The sequence below is a fragment of the Gossypium arboreum genome, chromosome 2 (assembly GCF_025698485.1).
Source record: "Gossypium arboreum isolate Shixiya-1 chromosome 2, ASM2569848v2, whole genome shotgun sequence".
NCBI lineage: Eukaryota > Viridiplantae > Streptophyta > Magnoliopsida > Malvales > Malvaceae > Gossypium > Gossypium arboreum.
The window spans coordinates 14803587-14826363 of record NC_069071.1 but is presented as its reverse complement, the minus strand read 5'-3'; the positions used below and the strand labels follow the sequence as shown (position 1 = coordinate 14826363).

At 34.6% G+C, this 22777-nt stretch overlaps 2 protein-coding genes across 10 annotated transcripts; one reads left to right on the top strand and one right to left on the bottom strand.

Moving 5' to 3' along the window:
* Positions 1-1942: 1942 nt before the first annotated feature.
* LOC108467182 (8-hydroxygeraniol oxidoreductase-like) lies at positions 1943-15067 on the bottom strand. 9 transcript variants are annotated; one of them, XM_053024391.1, is made up of 10 exons: positions 14797-15067; positions 14064-14109; positions 4105-4167; positions 3803-3851; positions 3544-3686; positions 3362-3399; positions 2887-3289; positions 2532-2801; positions 2267-2422; positions 1943-2180 (listed from the first exon to the last, which is right to left on the bottom strand). In XM_053024391.1, the coding sequence occupies exons 4-10, from the start codon at positions 3837-3839 to the stop codon at positions 2070-2072; spliced, it is 1158 nt and encodes a 385-aa protein (XP_052880351.1). In that variant the 5' UTR covers positions 3840-3851; positions 4105-4167; positions 14064-14109; positions 14797-15067; the 3' UTR covers positions 1943-2069. The 9 variants fall into 9 exon arrangements, with proteins under 9 accessions (XP_052880351.1, XP_052880362.1, XP_052880349.1 ...); XM_053024402.1 differs by lacking the exon at positions 3803-3851; XM_053024389.1 differs by lacking the exon at positions 14064-14109.
* Positions 5092-6703, top strand: LOC108465629 (uncharacterized). Its single transcript, XM_017766005.1, has 2 exons — positions 5092-5722; positions 5838-6703. The coding sequence occupies exons 1-2, from the start codon at positions 5092-5094 to the stop codon at positions 6701-6703; spliced, it is 1497 nt and encodes a 498-aa protein (XP_017621494.1).
* Positions 15068-22777: the final 7710 nt, after the last annotated feature.

Genomic DNA, 22777 nt, shown 5'->3' with positions numbered 1-22777 from the left:
AGTAAAAGTTTTGAGGGGAAAGTGGAGGAGTAAAAGTATTAGGGGAAAAGTAAAAAAGTTTGGGGTAAAAATGTAAAATATTATAGTTTGATACTCGATTTATTCGAATCATTCGAGTTATTCGAATTCGAAAATTAAACTTGATTCGAACTTGAAATTCGAAAAAATAATTTGAGTTTACTCGAATAACTCAATTCGTTTAACTTAAAATTTAAATTTTTTTTCGATTTTTTTGAGTTGAATAGAGTTTTGCTCACCCCTAAAAAAACAATCTCAGTTAATTAAGTGACTAGTTTAAAAAAACTTATAGGAACCACCCATATTATCTGTCTCTTTCTTTAAAATTAATTAATTAATGGGTAAATTACACCAACAATCACTCAACTTTGGGGTAGCTAACAAAATAGTCACTCAAATTTCAATTCAATCACTCAACTTTTTAAAAATAACAAAACAGTCACCACTAACCATTTTCCGTTATAGACGTAACGAAGCTACCATTTTCCGTTACAAACTTAACGGACCTGCCATTTTCTTTCCCCCTTCACTACTCTCCCATCCCTCTCCCTCTTACCCCACCATCCCTCCTCCTACTCTAATTTTCTCTCCCTCTTCCCCTCTTTCCCACCATCCCTCCTCCTACTTTGATTCTTTCTCTCTCCCCCACCGTCCCTTTGCTAACCCTCTATCGCCTTTCAAGATTTCAAGGGTTTATAAGTTGCTGTTGAAATTCCCAAGCTGCTAAACCAAAAATGGTGTGTTGAAGTTGCTCTTTGTGTTGTTTTGTTCTGTTATTGTTTTCTTTTCATGTTGGTTTTTTTTTTCATTACTGAACCTGATAGATTTGAGTTTTGTTTATAACTTTGAAATTATTAGGGTCTCCAAAATGACATCGATTTGCTCAATTCTCCAGCAAAACTTGAGAAAAAGAAGCACAGACTCAAGCGTTTAGTCCAGACCCTCAATTCCTTCTTTATGGTAATTTTTAAAAAAAAAAACCATTTCTCAGTACATATATAGATATATGTATGTGTTGAGATTGACTTTTTTTCTTTGGGTGTTGGCTTTTGTTTGTTGAAGGACGTGAAATGTCAAGGCTCTTTCAACATGTAAGTTGTCTTTGTGTCTCTAAATTTACTTTTTATCTATTGAGCTATGTGTGGTATCCATTTGATGATTTCGACATAATTGGGTTTGTGGTTTGGGGACAGAACAACATAAATTTGAAGAAAAATAGGAGATCACCGAGATTTGTATGATTATTGATCCTTAATGACAATAACAACAAAACGAAAAGGCGAGAAATGAAAAAGGATTATACTAAAAATGTGTGCTCCAAACATATTCACAATGTGGTAAAATGGATAAAAAGGAAAGAATCAGAGTAAGGAAGAGAGTTAGCAAAGGGACGGTGGAGGAGAGGGAAAGAATCAAAGTAAGAGAAGGGATGGTGGGGAAGAGGGGAAGAGGAGAGAGAATTAGAGTAGGGGGAAGGATGGTGGGGAAGAGGGAGAAGGATAGGAGGAGAGTAGTGATAAGGGGATGAAAAATGACAATTCCGTTATGTCTGTAACAAAAAATGGTAACTCTGCTACGTCTGTAATAGAAAATAATCGATGGTGATTGTTTTGTTATTTTTCAAAAATTGAGTGGTTGTTTTGTCCGTTACCCTAAAGTTGAGCGACTGTTGATATAATTTATCCTTAATTAATAAAAAGTTGAAACCCCGGCAAAACTATCCAATGGGGACTAAAGTTCTGGTTAAGGTTTGATTTGGATTCATAATTTAGCTTATATGATTAATGTAATTAATTATCTTTTAGAAAAATGACCAATAAATATGGGTGATTTCAGCACATATGATTTCCATTTTTAAAATTTTGAAATTAAGGTTTCTTTTATTAAGAAAAATTACGTGTAGTTTTTGTAAAGGACTTTAAGCTTCTGAAACAAAAAATAAAGATTTTTAAGCCAATACAAACAAGTTTAAGTTTAGTAAAAAACAGGAACAGAAAACAGCAATTTAAGCATGGCATTGCTTTATTTGTGGCAAACATGAGTAATAGGGATCAAATTTTGATCAAAATCTTGACACAATCTGGTTGCTTCAACAACTCAAAAACTTTGTCTACGTCTTCCAGCTTAATCTCATGACTCAAAAGTTCATCAAGCTGGATTTCCTGTTCAGAAACAACAACAAATTAAAACATTTATGGAATCGATTCTTCAGCTGTTAGTCAATTAAGTGATATGATACACAACTCACCCTGTTTTTACATTTTGAATATATAATTGGAAGGTCGGTTTTAGCTTTCAGCCCTCCAAAAATTGACCCCTTCAATGTTCTTCCAACGAGAAGCCCTATGATGTTTATGTTCACATTTGGCTCTTCTACTCCCATCTGTATGATTTTTCCTGTTCCCTAACCATCATAATCCCGGATATGAACAGAATAAATTCCTTTAATCTATAATAAAAAAATCATATTTGAGGAATTTGTTAAAAAAAAAAAAAGGTTTCCTTTTTCATACATAAAATAGTGTATGATAGTGATGTGTCAGTACCAATTTTGTGGATTGAATGGCTTGATTGATGAGGGGTGGAACCCCAGTACATTCAAAGCTATAGTCAACGCCCATTCCAGCAGTTAAATCCTTCACCAATTCGGAAATTGATTTATCAGATTCCTCGGGATTTATAAAATCCGTCATTCCAAATGCTCGTCCCTTTGCTGCTTTCATTGGGTTATTGTCTATACCAATTACTTTAATAGCACCATGACTTTTGGCTCCCTTGATGGCCTGCATTCAATGCATCCTGATTTAATTCATCAAATATTAACCCGAGATAACTAAAATGAAAAAAAAGAAAAAAAAAGGTAGGTACCCCCAAGCCAACAGCTCCAAGGCCAAAAACAGCAACAGATGAGCCATTTTTAACCATTGCTTCCTTCCATGTAGCCCCATATCCGGTTGAAAATCCACATGAAAGGAAGCTAGCATCCGGAAGTGGAGTTTTTGGGTCAATCTTGATAAGGAAGTTGACGTTGATAACCAGGTATTGGCACCATGTTGAGCATGAAAATGCATGGTAGGCAGTTTGACCTCTGATGGACATCCTTGAACTGCCATCCAGCATTAACCCATTGTAGCTTAATGGGTATTTTAAGCATAAATTGGTCTTTTCAGACATACAAGTCTCACACGTTTTACACTCCGCTATATAGGCCGGAATCACAAGGTCCCCTTCTCTTAGTCCTGTCACTCCCTCTCCAATGCTCTCCACCACCCTGCAACAATTATTAATATAATATAATATACATATATATACATATATATAACATGTAAGTAGAAAAACTTACCCCACACCTTCATGACCCATCACTCGAGGAAAAGCAGGCTGAAAGGATTGAAAAATATATATTAATTAATAACAATGGCATATCCACCAAGTTAAACAATAATATTAAAAAAATTATGAATGATTGTGCATTTTACTCCAACAAAAGCAAAAACAAAGTGAATAAAGAAGAAGAGTACTAACGATTGGGAATCCATTGGCAAACAATAAATCAGTACGACAAACACTGGCATATAGCATTTTAACTCGAACTTCATTTGATTTTGGTGGTTCTACTTGTATCTCTTCGACCTTCAATGGCTCCCCTTTTCCCCAACTTACAATGCCTGCCACATTAAAATTTCAAAGATCCAAACTAATCAATCAAAATTCCGACCAATTTCTGGGTGGTTTTGAAAATCCAAGGGCCATAAACACGCAATACAAAACAAGAGAGAGTTACCTTTGCATGTTATAACATGAGAGTTTGTTGTAGTCATGATTGGAAGCAGCTTAACAAAGGAGATTAAGAGAGAGAGAGAGAGAGATTGGTAAAAATATGGTTGTCGGTATATAGCATATACAGACGCTTTCATATAAATAAACAGGTATCTAGTAGAAATGTATTAAATGAGATCGCAATAATGCTATTGCTTCAAAGTCAATGCATTAACCGGATTCAAGCAGATCGGTTGCGTTAACGGAAAAGTGACGAATACCATCCATATCTGTCTTCTGAAAACACAAAATAGATAGATTGTTTACCTCAATTATTACATCTACAATGCCATGGTCGATGAAAATTCATTGGGAATCTATTCGAACCCTCTGCAAAATCACAGATAGCACACCCTTGCTAGGTTCAACAGATAATACTTTATAGCAGACTTAATTTAATAATACATTATAGCAGACTTAATTTAATAATACATTATAGCAGACTTAATTTAATAATCCTTACATCCACAATTTCTACTTCGAACAATCATAATTTCTTTAAGAAGAATTTGATTTCTCTTACCAGACTTAATTTAACAATCTTTACATCAACAATAACATGGTCAAATCAAATTAGAAAACATGAAATTTTGTGAATAACAGCAAACTGAAAACAGAAACGACGAGCCTATCGATATAGACCACAAAATAAGAAAAGAAAGAAAGAAAGAAAAACCTATCTATTCTCCTGTTGAAGGTTGGTCAGCATGTAGCACTAGGAGCAGCCAAGCAGCAGGCCAAAAAGGCTGAGCCATGCAGGAGCTGCTGAAGCAAGTGCAGCTGTTTATTTTTGTTCATTTTGTAACCTTAGTTTGATGTAATGTAATTTAGTTCATTTTGAACTATGTTAGTTTGATGTTTGATGTAATTTGATAGTGATTGAGCTGTTAACTCAGCTTTGTTCATGTGTGCAAGCTTGGTTTACCAAGTTTCAATGTATTAGTGGTAGTAGGTATTGTTTAGGTGACCATATACTGATTTTGACAAGCTGAATGCTTGGTTTTATGTATTGGCATTATGCCATTATTCATTCTTAATGAAAATATCAGCTTTTCATTCAAAATACTCACATTTTTCTTGTTTTTCTTTTCTGTTCTTAAGCAAATTCTGTTGTTTGCTCTACAAGCCTCGAGCCTTGCTGCTCAAGCTTCTTTTGACCTTGCTACTTCATCCGGATTAATTGTTCATAACACCAAAAATTGGTATCTAGAGCTATAATCTTAGTGGACTTGTTTCTTTCTAACTTCAAGATCGATGGCTTCATCAGGTTTCTCACCAGCTGCACCACCAATCTTCAATGGAGAGGGCTATCACATATGGGTGGTCAAAATGAAGACCTACCTGCAGGCATTAGACCTATGGGAGGTGGTCAACTTAGATGTTGAATTAGTACCACTTAGAGTCAACCCAACAGTGGCTCAGATCAGGCAGCATGCTGATGAAAGGACCAAGAGGCACAAAGCCATGTCTTGCATTCAGAATTGTGTATTAGATGTGATCTTCACAAGGATCATGGCCTGTGAGACACCAAAGCAGGCCTGGAATAAATTGAAGGAGGAGTTCCAAGGGATAGAGAGGACAAGGCAGCAACAGCTACTGAATTTGAGAAGGGATTTCGAGAATTTGAAGATGGAGGAAGAAACTGTCAAGCAATACTCTGATAGAATCATGGTTGTGGTAAACAGCATAAGGCTCCTTGGAGAGCAGTTTAGTGAAGTAAGGATAGTGGAGAAAATGATCTCAACCCTACCTGAAAGGTATGAGGCAAAAATATCTTCCCTCAAAGACTCAAAGGACCTGACCAGCATCTCATTGACAGAGCTGATCAATGCCCTCTATGCACAAGAGCAAAGAAGAGCTAGCAGATTGGAGGAGCACCAAAAAGGTGCCTTCCAAGCCAAAACCAAATCTAGCTCGAGTAGCTTTGCCTATAAAGGAAAAATGACTTTGAGAGACAAGCCTAAGTCAGATGCTCCAAGAAGAAGGGACCAACCTTGCAGGCATTGCAAAAGACATGGTCATCCAGAAGCAAATTGTTGGTTTAGACCAAATGTGCAGTGCCAATATGGGCCATGTTGAAAAGGTTTGCAAAAACAAAGGCAAACCAAGGCAGGGTCAGCCACAACAGCCAAAGGCTGAAGCTCGAGTAGCAGAAGAGGGCAGTGACCATGAAGAGCAAGTTTTTGCAGTTTCATGCTCAGCTGCTAAGGAGAAAACCACAAAGGGATGGTTTATAGACAGTGGCTGCACAAATCAAATGACACCAGATGCTAAGGAGAAGGCCACAAAGGGATGGCTTATAGACAATGGCTGCACAAATCACATGACACCAGATATTTCAATCTTCAAAACAATTGATAGAAGCTTCAAAACAAAGGTGAAAGTTGGTAATGGCCACTTCATCAAGGCAGAAGGCAAAGGGGATGTGTTGATAAGCACTCCCACAGGCAACAAACTTGTTTCAAATGTGTTGTTGGTGCCTGAGATTGACAGAAGTCTACTCAGCATAGCTCAGTTGCTTGAGAAAGGCTATACTGTAGTGTTCAAAGGCAATGAGTGCCAAATCAATGATCCAACTGGATTCAAGCTCATGTCAGTAGCAATGACTGATAAAAGTTTTGTTATGGATTGGAATAAGGGTCTACACACTGCCTACACAGCCTCACTAGATGAATCCAAGCTTTGGCACCAAAGGCTTGATCATGCCAACTACAGATCGATGGATCAGCTAACCAAAGAAGATCCAGTTGAGAACTTCATCAACTCAGATGAAAAGGAGGAGGTTTGTGAAGTATGTCAACCAGGGAAGCAGGGCAGACTTCCATTTCCTTCAAATAAGGCTTGGAGAGCCTCAGAAAGGCTGTAGCTTGTACACACTGATATGTGCGGCCCCATGAGGACTCAATCCTTGAATGGCAGCAGGTATTTCATTCTGCTTTTTTGATAATCATTCGAGATTGTGCTGGATTTACTTCTTGAAGCACAAATCAGAAGTGGCCTCAGTGTTTTGGAAGTTCAAGACTGCTGCAGAGACTGAAAAAGGCTGCAAACTCAAGACCCTAAGGTTCGATAATGGAACTGAGTACACCTCAGCTCAGTTTCAAGCCTTTTGTGATGAACAAGGCATTAAACATCAGCCTACTAACACTTACACACCTCAACAGAATGGTGTAAGTGAAAGAAAGAACAGGAGCTTGATGGATATGGCCAGATGCTTAATGTTTGAGAAGAATTTGCCCAAAACCTTATGGGCTGAGGCAGTTAACACTGCTGTTTACATTCAAAACAGGCTCCCAACCAAGGCATTAGCTCACAAAACTCCATTTGAGGCCTGGTTCGGGTTTAAGCCATCACTAGCTCACCTGAAGGTCTTTGGTTGCATATGCTATGCACATGTCCCAATTGTGTAGAGGGACAAATTGGCCAAGAAAGCACAACCTGGTATTTTGGTAGGTTACAGTATAGTCAAGAAGGGCTATAAGATCTTGGATCCTTCAATAAATAAGGTGTTTGTGAGTAGAGATGTAGTGTTCGATGAAAAATCATGTTGGAATTGGGAGAAGAATGAGCCAGAGGCAATTTCTAAAGACCTTATGGCTAATCAAACTGAGGCTGATCAAAATAGTCCTTAAATGGAAGTCAGGGGCACTAGACCATTGGCTGAGATTTATGAAAGAGCTCAAGTAGCCATAGTGGAACCAAGCTGCTTTGAAGAGGCTGAAGCTCAAGAAGGCTGGAAACACTGATGAAATCAGAATGATTGAAAAGAATCAGACTTGGGAATTAGTTGAAAGACTAGCCAGCAGGAAGATCATTGGGGTAAAATGAGTCTATAGAGCCAAACAGAATGCTGATGGAAGTTTGAACAAGTTGAAAGCAAGACTAGTTGTAAAGGGGTTTAGCCAAAAGTATGGCATAGCCTATCTAGATACCTTTGTACCAGTTGCTAAGCTTGATACCATCAGGCTGCTAATTGCCTTAGCAGCACAAATACAATGGGAAATCCATCAACTTGATGTGAAGTCTGCTTTTCTTAATGGTTTCCTTGAAGAAGAGATTTTTATAAAGCAACCTCAAGGTTTCAAAGTGGTTGGTAAAGAAGACATGGTGTACAGACTAAAAAAGGCCTTATATGGCCTGAAATAGGCACCAAGGGCCTGGTATAGCATAATCGGTAGCTACTTGGTCAGTTTGGGATTTGAAAGGAGCATTAGTGAACCAACATTGTATGTTAAAAAGGAAGGAGTACAGACTCAACTCATATGTCCTTGTATATTTATCACCTACTAGTGACAGGAGGAGACAAAGAAATGTTGGTTGATTTCAAAGCCAAAATGCAACATATGTTTGAAATGTCTGATTTGGACAAATGTCCTACTTCCTGGGCATGGAAGTAACTCAAACTCAGGAATGAATCTTTCTAAGTCAAAAGGCGTTTGCCATGAAGATTTTAAAAAAGTTCTCAATACAGAATTGCAAGGCTACAAGTACTCCAACTACCATTGGAGAAAAACTATCGAGCCAAGGAGACTTTAAACAGGTCTGTGAGTCAGTCTACAGAAGTTTGGTAGGTTGCTTGCTATATTTGACTGCCACTAGGCCAGGCATTATGTTTACTCTAAGTTTGCTCTCAAGATTCATGCATTGCTGCAATGAGAAGCACTTTCAAGCTGCCAAAAGAGTGCTTAGGTACATCAAAGGTACCCTGAGCTATGGAATGCTGTATAGCAAAGCTAAAAGCTTAAAATTAGTTGGTTATGTTGACAGTGACTGGGCTGGTTCGAAGGATGATATGAAAAGCACCTCAAGGTATGTTTTCACCCTTGGTGCAACTATTTTTTGCTGGAGTTCGAAGAAGCAAAATGTTGTTGCTCAGTCAACTGCTGAGGCAGAATATGTTGCAGCTGCAGCAGCTGTCAACCAAGCCATTTGGCTAAGGAAGATCTTGGCCAATCTGAATCTTCACCAAAGGGAAGTAACAGAGATAATGTGTGACAACCAATCTGTTGTTGCAATTGCAAAGAACCCCTTTTTCCATGGAAGGACAAAGCACTTCAACATTAAGCTTCATGTTGTAAGAGGAATGGAACAAGCACAGGAAGTGAAACTGGTTCATTGCAGTTCTGAAGAGCAACTGGCTGACATTTTGACAAAAGCCCTTAGTGCGTCAAGATTCTTACATTTAATAAGTGAAATAGGAGTTTGCAACATGCTAACCAAGGAGGAGTATTGAAGGTTGGTCAGCATGTAGCACTAGGAGCAGCCAAGAAGTAGGCCAAAAAGTCTGAGCCATGCAGGAGCTGCTGAAGCAAGTGCAGCTATTTATTTTTGTTCATTTTGTAACCTTAGTTTGATGTAATGTAATTTAGTTTATGTTGAACTATGTTAATTTGATGTTTGATGTAATTTGATAGTGATTGAGTTGTTAACTCAGCTTTGTTCATGTGTGCAAGCTTGGTTTACCAAGTTTCAATGTATTAGTAGTAGTAGGTGTTGTTTAGGTGACCATATACTGATTTTGACAAGCTGAATGCTTGGTTTTATGTATTGGCATTATGCCATTATTCATTCTTAATGAAAATATCAGCTTTTCATTTAAAATACTCTCATTTTTCTTGTTTTTCTTTTCTGTTCTTAAGCAAATTCTGTTATTTGCTCTACAAGTCTCGAGCCTTGTTGCTCAAGCTTCTGTTGACCTTGCTACTTCATCTGGATTAATTGTTCATAACACCAACATCTTCATTTATCAAAAGAACGCGACAATTTTTGTTTCCATCTCAGTGTCTCATTATAAATCAAAGTCATAAAAAAAAGCACAAAAATCAAAGCTTGATCTAACTGCCTCTTTGTAAAAGTTAGAGTGCATAACTCTAACGCTCAGAATTTTAAGAATTTAATTGTGAGAATTTACATTAATTAAATTTTAATATCATTGGTTCTGTGCTTTATTTTTGTGTTTAAGGTTTAGAGTTCGAGTTGTGTCGTTGAAACTTTTGTTATTTTAAAAGTAACTCTTAATAATGCATTACATAGTTCGAGTTTCGGAAAGGACGAAAGGATTTTTTTTTGTCCAATGCTAGATGTCTGCTAGGAAGTTAGAAATCTAATTAACGTTAGTTCTTTTCTTCTTTAGTTTTTATTCCCTTTTTTTCTTCATCAATTCTGTTCTTTTTCGTTTCTTTTATTTTTGCTAATCATAGTCGTGAGGGATACGAGATTAACTGAAATTTGTTGTTAGTTGTTGGTCAGAAGGCTATCGACCAAGTAACTATCAATGTGAGTGTTTCCACAGTTTTCTTTCATTTTCGTAACTTGCTTTGAATTGGGTATTTTGTGAGTTGCGAGAATCTTTGATAAACGATCGTTTGTTTCCCTAATAGGCGAGAATATTGGCAATAAGGAATAACAACACGACAATTTTCGTGATTGTCGCTGAAATTTCAGTAAGTTTGGGTCCGTTGAAGGTTTCGTGTCGAAACTCTTGACACAGGCATTATGTGCGTAATCGGGAAATTCTGTTGATTAAATGGCTAAATTGTGTAATTGAATGATTGTTTTAGTCTTTGAGGATCTTTTGCATTGTTGCTACTTCGAAATCTCTTCAGGCGAGTACCGAAAACCTTAATTTGCAAGTTTCGGTCACCGGAATTGGTGGCTATCGACGCTACACGGCTGTGCGGGTGGCCATGTAACTCACTATTCATCAAATTGGAGCCACACGAGCAAGACACATGGACGTATGTCCAGGCCGTGTGTGACAATATTAGTGTAGGGTTCACACGGGCAAAGGACACGGGCATGTGTCTAGACAGTGTAACTCACTGATTGTGACTTACGACAATACGAGCGAGTACATGGGTGTGTGCCCAAGCCTTGTAAGTCACACAAGCAAGGACATGGCTATGTGTCCAGGCCGTGTAACTCTCTGATTTATGCTTTAAAACCACACGTGCAAGGACATAGACATGTGTCTAGGCCATGTAAACCACACTGACAAGGACACGGCGTGTGTCCAGGTCACGTGGCGTATATAAAAGGGCCCGAAACTGTTTTTGTGGCCGTAAATATTACTTAAGACTGATATTGACGTCCCCATGATATGAATGGTTTGAATTTGACTGAATGAGAATTATCTGATACCCTGTGACATATGCATGAACTCTATACCTATATGTGCACTGTGATAGTCTAATATTGAACTGTGCTATTTACTTGTAGAACAATTTAGAATAACTGAATACATATTGTGGATATTGGTTCTCTGCACATGCATGGGTTGGGATAATGTAAAGAATGAAGTAATCTGTTCTAAATTATGTATAATTCTAATCCCAGCGCTTCGTCGCATTACGATTTAGCAGCTAAGTTGCGTTCCTGTAAACGTGTCAGACAGACACTCTATGCTGTGTAGGGTTGGTTGGGCATTGAACGCCTTTAACGGTGTGTTGGGATGGCCGAAGATAGTGTGTAACGAATGGGGTTAGGAATATCTGCATCTGGATCTGATCTGTTCTGTATATGAAACTGAAATTGTTTCTGCATCTAAAATTTATCTGTCTTAGATTTGAACTAGAAATGTTTCTGTTATCAAATCAAATCTTTGAATACAGACACTGTTTGGTAAATGTGTTTATGTGAACAGTTTGGTAAATATGTTTATGTGAACAAACTTCTTTATGCACTGAGTTCACGACTCACTTTATTGTTGGTTGGATTTCAAGTGGTTCTCAGTCTTGAAAGGGTTAGCACCAGTTAAGCTTTTATTTTTCATTTAAATACTACTTTAGAAATTTCGGTAAACTATGATAGTATGACTTTTGGATAATTATATACTTAACTAATCTTTGTGATGAATATTATGCGACGTACGGTTTAGTATTATTGTGTTATATGTGTGGTATTTGAGTATCGTTAACATAACTCTTTAAACTTGGACTGGACGTCTAGGCTAAACCTGCTCATGGGTCAAGCTACCCGGCCCGGCCCAAAGGCCCTCCCGAAATGCGAGTGGGTTTGGACAAAAATATAGGCTCGAAAAACGGGCTTGGACAAAAAAATAAAGCCCGTTTAAAAAACAAGCCAGGCCTCGGGTATGATATTTTTGGCCCAAGCCCGGCCCGAATTCACTAAATGACAAAAAAAATCTGCTATTTTTTTAATGTTGTTTTCTCCCTATTTTGCTATCATATTACTATTATATTGCTACTATTTTGTTGTTATTGTTTGGATATTATATAAAACTTATTTTATTATTAATTTTGTTATTATTTTAAAGGCATTTGTTAATTTTGTTATTATTTTAGAGGTATTTGCTTGTTAAGTTGCATCTATCTTAGTGCTATTTAAGTCTACATATTTTTAAAATTTATTTTCAATTTGTTAAAAATATTTATTTTGATTTTTAGTATTTTTAATGTATTATATATATTTAAAATTATATAAAATAATATAAAAATTTAATATGGGCGGTAGAGCTCAGATTTTAGCATTTTTATTTAGGCCAAACTTGGGCAAAATTTTAGTACCATTTTTAGGCCGGCAAGCTCGGCTCGAGCACAATGAATGGGCCTAAATTTTTAGTTGAGCCTGACCCAAACCCAACCCGGCCCGACCCATGAGCACCTCTAGTCTAAGCCAGGTTTAAGGTGCTACACTAACCGAATAATATATAATTGGAATTTTGAATTCAAATTGAGTTAAATTTTACAATTCGATTAATTTGAATAATAAATTGACGTAAATACTCTTTTGGTTCTTATCAATTTTGAAAATGAACTAATTTATCTCTCTTTCAACAAAAATCACATAAAATAAATTCAAAATAAATTTTAAAATTCAAAATATTCATAAAATTTCCAAATTTATATATTTTGAAAAAATTATAAAATTGTTAAAAAATTCTAAAGAGTGTAAAACAAAATTTTAATTTTAATTTTTTTCTAAAATAATAATTTTGACACCTAAATAAGTTAATAAAATATTCAAGTTTATCGACTAAAATATCTTTTATTATTATTATTTTGCTTTGAAAAATTTTCAAATATATATATGATTTCAAATTTATGTGTTCGACAAAAATTAAATATCTTTGTAACAAGATTTTAATTTAACATGTTTAATTTTTTAATTTAATTCAAATAATTTCACTCGATTCGATTCAACTCGAATTTCGTTTTACTCGATTCAAAAAAAATTTCAAATCTAGTTAAGATGATAAAATAGGACTCGTTAACTCAATTAACTTGAAATTTTTTTTCACTCAATTCGATCGAACGCTTACCCCTAATAAAAGTATGTAGATATAATGACTTTTTAGTCATCTAAACTTTATAAAAAAAAGTCATTTTAGCCCTCTATTTAATTCTTAAACTTACATTATTTGTCAAATCATACTAAAATAAATAGAAAAGTTAACAATTTTTAACTTTACTAATATGGCATACACGTGGATTGCCATATGAAGGTCACGTTAACAATTAATTAACTTTTTTAAAATTAAAAATACTAAAACTTTTAAATAATTTTAATAAATTTTATTTTAAAATTTATCATTTCTTTTACTTTTAAAATTTTAGAAAATTAGTTAATTGTTGGCATGTCATATGCTCAATCAACTAATATGCAGCAGGCCTCATTCATCATCATCCGAACTTATCAAAAAACTTTTTTGAAATCAAAAGTTTTAAAGAATGGTTTTGAACTTATCAAGATCCTATGGAAGAAGAATGCGTATAAAAGATTAAGAAAATATAGAAGATGGAAAATAGACATGGACAAGCATATTAAGGCAAAGACTAATAAAAGAAAGAAAAAAAGAACTAGAAGCAACTGAGAAAAGTTCAAGTATATCATCATGGAAAGACAAGGTTTGCCCAGATCGACACCTAAGTGTTATTTTACTGGATCAGTTGAAGAATTATGATCTGAGTTGTACAGAAAGCTAAGTATTTATCTTTTTCTCAAGTGTGATCATGGATCTAATATATCCATAGATCATATATTTACATTTTGCATTCCATACATCTAATTGATCCACAAGGCAAAAAGGTCAAGTATAAAACTTAAAGCTACAACATTTACTAGATAGTCACCGGCATTGATGCAAGCAATCGAAGATTTAGTACTAACTTCTCCCTACTTCTAAGTTGTAAAAAAATCCCCAGAAAAAAATAATCAAGTACTCGCTTCACAAAATCAACTAAGAAGCTGAAAGCAACAACATTTACCTCAATTCCTACACCTCTTAATGTTCAAGCTTTGCCAGCCATTTTCCTAGGAAAAAGAAATAAAGTATGTATATATATATATATATATATATAGGGGAGACCGTTCGAACGAATCTATCCATTATAGGCTATAAAAACAACACAATTGTCATTTCTCATAAATTTATAGGCTATAAAAGGTGAAACAAGAAATGAAGGAAAAGCAGGCATAATCTATCCATTATAATTGCATAACCATGACAAAAAGACAATATAGTAAGAAGAAGACAATGAACATATATGACATTACAGGGCATGGGAAAATAGATGAAATAAAAATGATGCACATTGTCACATGTTTATGCGGTTTTGTCCTTGAATTAATTAAATAGATATCTTAAAAATCTCAAGAAGGGAAAAAGAAAATATCATTAATGGTAAGTGAGAAAGCAAATAGAATCTGATATGTTCTATTGGTAAGGAAAATTGAAGGTTTTGCATCCACTACCATTTCTAGTGGTGGGTGAGTTTTGGATATCCTCCTTTAAAACTTGGAAGCCAAAAGAAAATGACGTTGTTTCTATTTACAGACAATCTATAAAAGAACAAATAAATAGATAAATCTTCCCCCTAGATTTGTTGGAGAATGAAAAAACAATGACCTAGGTTTAAATTCCAACTCACAATAAATACAGTACGCAATATATACATGGTCGAACGGGGGTAATTTTAGGGATTTGATTTTGGGATTTACCGTTTCCAGACCAGCTTCCTCAGGGCCGCGTGAAGCTTAGCTTGGTAGGTTTAGGAGCTGGGGGATGTGGTAGTGAAGCTCAATTGGAGGGTGGTGATGCAAATGGTTAGGGAAATGGTAGCAGCCACAAGTGACTTGATGTTTTGTTTGCTTGTAAAAGAAATGGATAGATGCAGCGAAAGAAAGGGAAATCTGTGTACAGAATAAAGGAGAGAAAGAACTAAAGTTTTGTGTTCTTTAGAGGGAAAAGCTTAATATTTTCCAACTTTGCTGGGCTAGTTTTGAAAAGTATTTTTAAAAATAGTTTTAGAAAAGTATTTTGAAATTTGAGTGTTTAGTATTCTTGTTAAAAAGATCTTTTAAGAAATAAAATATCCATTTTAAACATATTATTATCGAGTAACAAATATACATTTAAATAATATTTAAATTAGTTAATATTATTATATTTTAATAAGAATATAAAAATATATTATAATTTCTTGTTAATATTTTAATATATAAAATATAAATTTTAAATATTTTAAGCAATAAATATTAATTATTTATAAAATTTAATTAGAATATATAAATTATATTTTAAATATTTAAATATAACTATTAAATATTTGTAATTAGTATTTTAAAAATATTTTTATTTTTAATTAATGATTTTAATACATTTGTAATTAAGTACCAAGAAAAAAAAGGAGAAGTACTCTGTAATTTGAGGGGTAAAAAAGTAATTAAGCACTAAAAGTACTTTTGGGAGAGGAAAAGCTAAAAATTTTAACTTCTCCTTTTCAGATTGCTTTCAAAAATCTTACGAAAATTTAAAATTTCACCAAAGCAGTTTGTTCTACACAGCTTTTCTTCCAGAAGTACTTTTGAAGCCAGAAGTGCTTTTGAAAAATAATGCAGAACTGGCCCAAAGTCAGATTAGATTTTGTCAACCTAAAAAAGTTACTTAAACGTACAACTTTAAACAATTAAAAAAGAGATGGTATAATCTAAAAAGAGTTATTGTAACATTTTTATATAGTTGAAAAATGTATAACAAAAGTCGACTTAGTCTCGGACAAAGTTGACTTTTATTTAACCATTGTCTTACTTATTTATATCTTGACCTTTATATAATAAGTTAATTAAAGCGTATGTCGTTAAATCTATTTTGATACTTAAGAAAATATCGTATTAGGGCTATTTTATTGTAGTGTACAGACCAAATATTGAATCGTCTATTTGATTTTTTAAATTATTTCTTCCTTTTTTTTATTTTTGATTTTGCAGTTTTAAAAGATTTTAGTTTGGTAGTGTTTTTATTTTTGTTGGATTTTTATAAATTTGTTAGTTTACTCCTTACCACAAAAGTGAAAAAAAATTTGTCACATATATGATTTTTGGTTGGATTTAATTTTGTTTTCATTTAGTGGACTCCTCTCAACCATGGGTTTATCATTGGAATTAGGTTTTTGTTTTGTTTTTTTAGAATTTGCTGCTCAATATGGTTCTATTATATACTACTTTAACAAATATATATACTGCCATTTGGTTTCTTTGACGCAAATCAATGTTATTAGAATTTAACTTCTCAATTAATTGGTGGTAGATTATCACACTCAAGGTTACTTAGTTTGGCTTAAAATGTATTTGAAATATTAAGATGCAAATACGATTCTGTGTTATATCGTTAAACATGGCATTAGTATATATATATATATATATATATATATTAATTGGTGGTAGATTATCACACTCAAAAGTAAGAATAGAGGTTTAAACTTGATTGGATTTAGGTATTAAAGAAGAAGGATTTTAGTTGTGTTGAGTTATTAATTGGTACTTTCTACGCCTAATCATTAGAAAAAGCTTAACTTCCTATAAAACTAAAATGAAGTCTTGCATATTGGATATTTTTAGAAAACAAGATAAAATTTGAACTTTTGCCCTTGGTGATGAGTAAACGTGTATTGATTAGCCGTGAATTAAATTTTCTTTTTTAAGTTGTGTGATCTACTAGAGAAAAAAGAGGGTTTGGATAACATGGACACCATATATATATATATAATAAGAATAGTTATGTTAACTCAAATTAAAAATGATTTAATTTTCATCTTAAAAAAAAAGAGAAAGAGTTACCTTTTTTATATATTTGTGACGACTTGACATGACAAATTTTAGTTTATTAAGTTTTTGTTGAGTATGCCACGCATTTCAGTTGAATTTGAAAGATAATCTCCCAGTTAAGCTCTGTTTATTTATTTTAGTCAAACTCTTATTAGTATAAATTATTTTATTATTTTTTGATCTACGAATTTAGCTTATAAATATGCTCTTTTACAACATTAGAAAAGACACTCATTAAATATTAGAACTCATAACACTTTTGGAGAATTTTGTGGGTTTCAGAGTTTAGTTTTTTATCTTCATCTTTTGTACTCTTCGTTCTTTTGTCATTATAGTAAAATTATCTTTACTTGTGGTTTTTTATCCTCTTCGGAGGGATTTTTTTCTACGTTAAATTTGTGTATTCAATTTCTCAATTTCTTCTGCTATTTTTTACTTGTTTGTTGCTTAATTGGGTCGATCCCCAACAAGTGGTATCGGAGCTTGTTCGATTTCTGCAAATCAAATCGTTCTAAAGGTATCCATAGGTTGGGCAAGGCCTAACAAAAAGTTTAGGCCTTTTTGTTAGGCTCAGCCCCGGTCCGACATGAAAAATGGGCCTAAAATTTTTCCCAAGCTTAGCCCGGATAAAAATACTAAAACCCGAGCCCAACCTGCTAATATTAATTTTTTATATAATTTTTATAAAAAAATATAATACAAAAAAATACTAAAAAATTAAAATAAATGTTTCCCAACAAATTGAAAATAAATTAAAAAAATATGTATACTTAAATAACATTAAGATAAATGTAACTTAATAAGAAAATGTGAAAAATAGTAACAAAATTAACAACAAAACAAGAGGTATACAATATCCATATAATAACAACAAAATAGTAGTAACATAATTGTGAAATGGTAGCAAAATAGTGAAAAAAGAAGAAGAAAATAGCAAGAAAATAATAAAAACAGTAAAAAAAAATTGGTTTTTTTTTTCATATTGGGGCAGGCCGAACCAAGCTCAGGCCAAGAAAGCCTTATTCAAGGCCCAACCTGTTTTCTAAATGGGCCTTATTTTTTTTGTCCAAGCCCATTTTCGGACCTATATTTTTACCCAAACCCTCTCACTTTTTAGGCAGGCAGGCCCTACCCGTGGACAGGTCCCGTTCAGAGATGACAGCAACAAGGTTTGACATTAAGAAGTTCGATGGTTTCACAAATTCCAATCTGTGGCTTCACAAATTTCAATATGTGGCAAGTTCGGATGATAGCAATTCTAGTTCAGACTGGCCTAAAAAAGGTCATTATCGGGAAAAAGCCTGAGAATTTAGATCAGACAGAATGGGAAGAGCTTAATGAAAAGGCCCTACAATTTAGTTGTGCCTTGCAAATAAGGTATTGCAGGAGATATTGATGGAGAAAACCTCATCTGCCTTGTGGAAAAGGTTAGAAACTCTTTATGCGACTAAGTCTCTAGCTAACCATTTAGTGTTGAAATGTCTATTCATGTTTTGCATGAACGAAGGCGAACTTCTTAAAGATCAAATTAGTCAATTTATTACTCTTTTGAATGGTTTAAATAATGTTGAAGTTAAGATTGACGGTGAAGATCAGATTATGCTATTATTGTTCTCTTTACCCCCTTCATACAAGTTTTCTCAGGGAAACCTTGATTTATGGCAAAAACAAACTATTGTTCAAGGATGTGAAATGTCATTTGTTAAGTAAAGACAAACTTGAAAATGAGTTTGGTTCGGATAGCAAGAAAAATAAGCACGCTTCCGTTTTGGTAGCATCAAATAAGCAAGACAAAATGTGTAACTATTGTAAAAAGTTAGGTCACGTCAAAGCAGATTGTTATAAACTACAAAATAAAATGGCTATTGAAAGCAACGAAAAAGATGTAGTTGGTGCTAATTTTGCCGACAAAGGGGGTGATGATTTCTTGTTAGTATCAATTAGAGAAAGCTCCAAGCTTATGTCCGAGTGGATCTTAGATTCGGGATGTTCTTTCCATATGTGTCCAAAGAGAGAATGGTTCTCCACACATAGTTCACTTGAAGGTGGAGTTGAGCGCATGAGAAATGGTTCATTCAGTAAGGTAATCGATTTTGATATTATTAAAATTAGGATGCATGATGAGATGATTAGGACACTCTCAGATGTCAAGTATATGTTTGATTTACGAAAGAATCTCATCTCCTTGAGTATTTTAGACCAAAAAGGTTGCAGAATCAACATCGAGTTGAGTGACATTAAGGTGTCTCGTAGGGCTTTCGTTTTGTTAAAAGGTAAAAGGATTAACAGCTTTTATACTTTAAAAGGTTCTACAGTGACCGGTGAAATTGGACGTCACTCGTCCATTACGCAGTCGAAGTCAACTCGTTTGGAGCAAAGGCAACTTGGTCATAGGAGGGAAAAATGTATAACCATTTCATAGAAGAGATGTTTTCTTTTGGATGCATGTTTTGAAAAATTAGGGTACTGTATTCGTGAAAATCATACCTGAGTTAGTTTTGATTTGGAAGTGCACAAGTCGAAGGCTAGAAGTCTTTTAGTTTCTAAGGATAGATTCGACTCAATTAATTCCTTGCATAGTTCAAGATAGGCAAGTGGCAGGCTCTGATAAAGATGGCGTTGTGGAAATAGAGTTAAGGTGGAGATTTGTTGAGTATGCTACTTATTTTAGTTAAATTTAAAAGATACTTATTTCAGTCAAAATTTAAAAGATAATCTCCCAGTAAAAATCTGTTTATTTGTTTCAGTTTAACTCTAATTAGTCTAGATCATTTTATTATTATTTGACCTACCACTTTAGCCTATAAATAGACTCTTTTACAACCTTAGAAAAGACATCCATTAAAGATTAGAACTCATAACACTTTTAGAGAATTTTTTGTTTACGTTTTTTAAGGTTTTTTATTTTCGGGTTTTGGGGTTTAGTTTTTTATCTCTATCTTTTGTACTCTTTTGTAACATCCTAAAATAGGGCCTAGTCAGAACAATGGTCTTGTGACCACAAATTTAACATCAAAATATTTATTTTATGATTATTATGAGGTCTAGAATATGAGAATATGCATGTGTTAAAGTTTCATGAAGGAATTCTTTGAGTAAGGTGTCCAATTGGACATTAGGGACCAAATTGAATAAGTTGCAAAACTTGGATTTTAGAAGCAATTTGTATGAAATTGCTTTATAATATTAATTAAAAAGGTCTTGAGGAGCAATTTGCCCAATTTCTAAGTTTTTGGACAAAAATGGGCTTGTATGGATGAAATTTTAAAGAAAGGATTTAAGGGCATTTTGGTCATTTGGCAATTTAATGAAATAAAATGGGAAAAGAAATGCAAAAATAAGTCATTCTTCTTCCTTGTCCAGCTGAAATTCTCAAGTCACCATATCTAGGGTTTTCAACATTTTCAAGCTCAATAATAAGTGCTCCCAAGCCCCGTTTTTAATGTTCTTCATATTTTTGAAATCTCGGTAGCTTACTCTCTCTATTTCTACCCATATTTCATGCTAGGGTTCATGTTTAGAAAAGTACCCATGCATGAGTTAATTGTATTTTGGTGGTTTATGGAGGAATATGGAAGTTGGATGTGTGTTAAACATCTTTTCCTAGGTGATTTTCATGAAAAAACCCCTAAAAAGGACCTTTTTGCAAAAGGTGTAAAATGTGAGGTAGAAATGTGAAATAATGGAAAAATGTGGGCTGCCATAAGAGGAAAGAACATTCGGCTAGGCTTGCGTAATGTAGAAATTACATGCATCCCATTATACGAGCCGAGGGACTAAAACGTAAAAATGTGAAAGGTTAGGGGCAAAACGGTCATTTGGATCGAGTTGAAATGTAGGCTCAAAAAGTACAATTTTGATGTGTTAATGATTTATTTTTATTGTTATAGACCCCGAGAAACAAATTTCGGAGGTCGATCGAGGAAAATGAAAGGTTTCGGAATAACCGAAACATGATACCAAGACGAGTACTAGGTAAGTTTGAATAACTTAAAGTAAACTCATAGTATGCTTAATTGCATGATTTATGAATGTATGGTGATTGCATTTGATGATGGCATGAAAATCTATGAAATATATCCTTTATAATGACATGTTGATAAATGTCTCGGTTGAGGTTTTAAAGGAAATCTGATGGATAAACCATGGCTTACATGACTTGAGATCCTGCATGCATTGCAGAAAGGATTTAGCCCAGACGGTAATCTGTTGATCTCAAATATAAAAAGGATCTAGCCCGAACGTGTGTTCCTTGAGTGATCGAGCCTCCCGAAGAGTATGCCTACATTGTGGATTTAGCCCGGATGGGTAATCCGATTAGGGTCTGAATTTAGCCTGGACTGGTAATTTAGATTTGAACTCATTACAGGTGTTTGTCGCTATAAGGGATTTAGCCTAGACTGGTAATGCCGACCTCACCTTATGAGTTTACGATGAGGGGGATTTAGCCTGGACTGGTAATCCCGCCGTAAGATGTGAGATTCGCGGGAGTGCATACTTGAAATGATCATTCTTATGACTTGACGGATAATGGATAATCCATCGAGATTTTATACAAACTCAACGGGATTAATATGATGTATATAAATGAAATGATGAATGATGAGCTCATCTAAGACCAATTACATGGTACATTATTATTGTGACTAACTTATTGATTGAATGCATGTGATAGGGAAACTATTTCATCCTGGTTGATTTATTTGCTTAATATGGTTGTATGCTAATTAATCGGTAAGTTTACTTTCCAATTATTCAGGCTTACTAAGCATGTTAATGCTTACCCCTCTCTTTTCCCTGTCTTACAGAGCTCGAGGACTCGTAAAGATTGGAAGACGGTTGGAGAGTCAACATACTATCCACTAGTCCAGCTTTGGTATATAGGCACTTTTATTTTGTTCAATGGTATGTATAGGGCTCTTGGTTTATTTTGTTAGATATGTCATTTGATTAGCCATAATGAAGACATGTAAATATATACACATCTATTTATATATGGCCATGGAAACTGGCTCATTTTGAAGTAGGCTATGACCTACAAATCTATGCATGTTTATGTTTACATGGGATGGCTTGACTATCATTGGCAATGAGTTGTAAGAATGAGCCAATCTTAAATGTGTCAATGAGACATGGAAACCTTTAATACAAAAAAGGGAATTAACCTAGCATGTATAAAATCGATGATATGAGGTTTACGTGCAATGAGGTTTATCAAGGTTACATGTAAGTGTATAATCTGGCTTTATTATGTATTAAGATAACCTATAAGTGTGATTGGTTGATAGAAGGTGACCAAAGGCTTGGAAAATAGCCCTACAAGGTCCACACAGGTAGACACACGGGCATGTGTCTAGGCCGTGTGTGATACATGGATCACCCCTATGGGCGTGTGGTATGGCCGTGCATCTCTTGCACATATAATTTCAAGTCAGTTTCAAACATGGGATGAAGACACGGGCGTATGCGTATGTCCAAGCCGTGTGCCCCTAAATGCATGCTGACGTCATAAACAGAGAATTACACGGGCTGAGGACATAGGTGTGTCCCAAGCTACACGGGCATGTGTGACCACACGGCCCCACCCACACGAGCGTGTGACTCACTAAAGCAAGAGATTTTATTAAGTTGCCCAAAGTTTATTGAATGTTCTTGGTTTTGTCCCGAACCGCCCCGATGTATATTTTAGGCCTCGAAGGCCTGTATAAGGGACGGTACGCATGTGTTTGAAAAGTTTTAATTTTGGGCGAAATTTGGTTACCTGGTTTTGTATGTTGGTGAAGGTTTAAGTCCGGTAATGCCTCAAACCCTGTTTCGACATTGGATATGGGTAAGGGGTGTTACACTCTTCGATCTTTTTTCATTATAGTAAAAT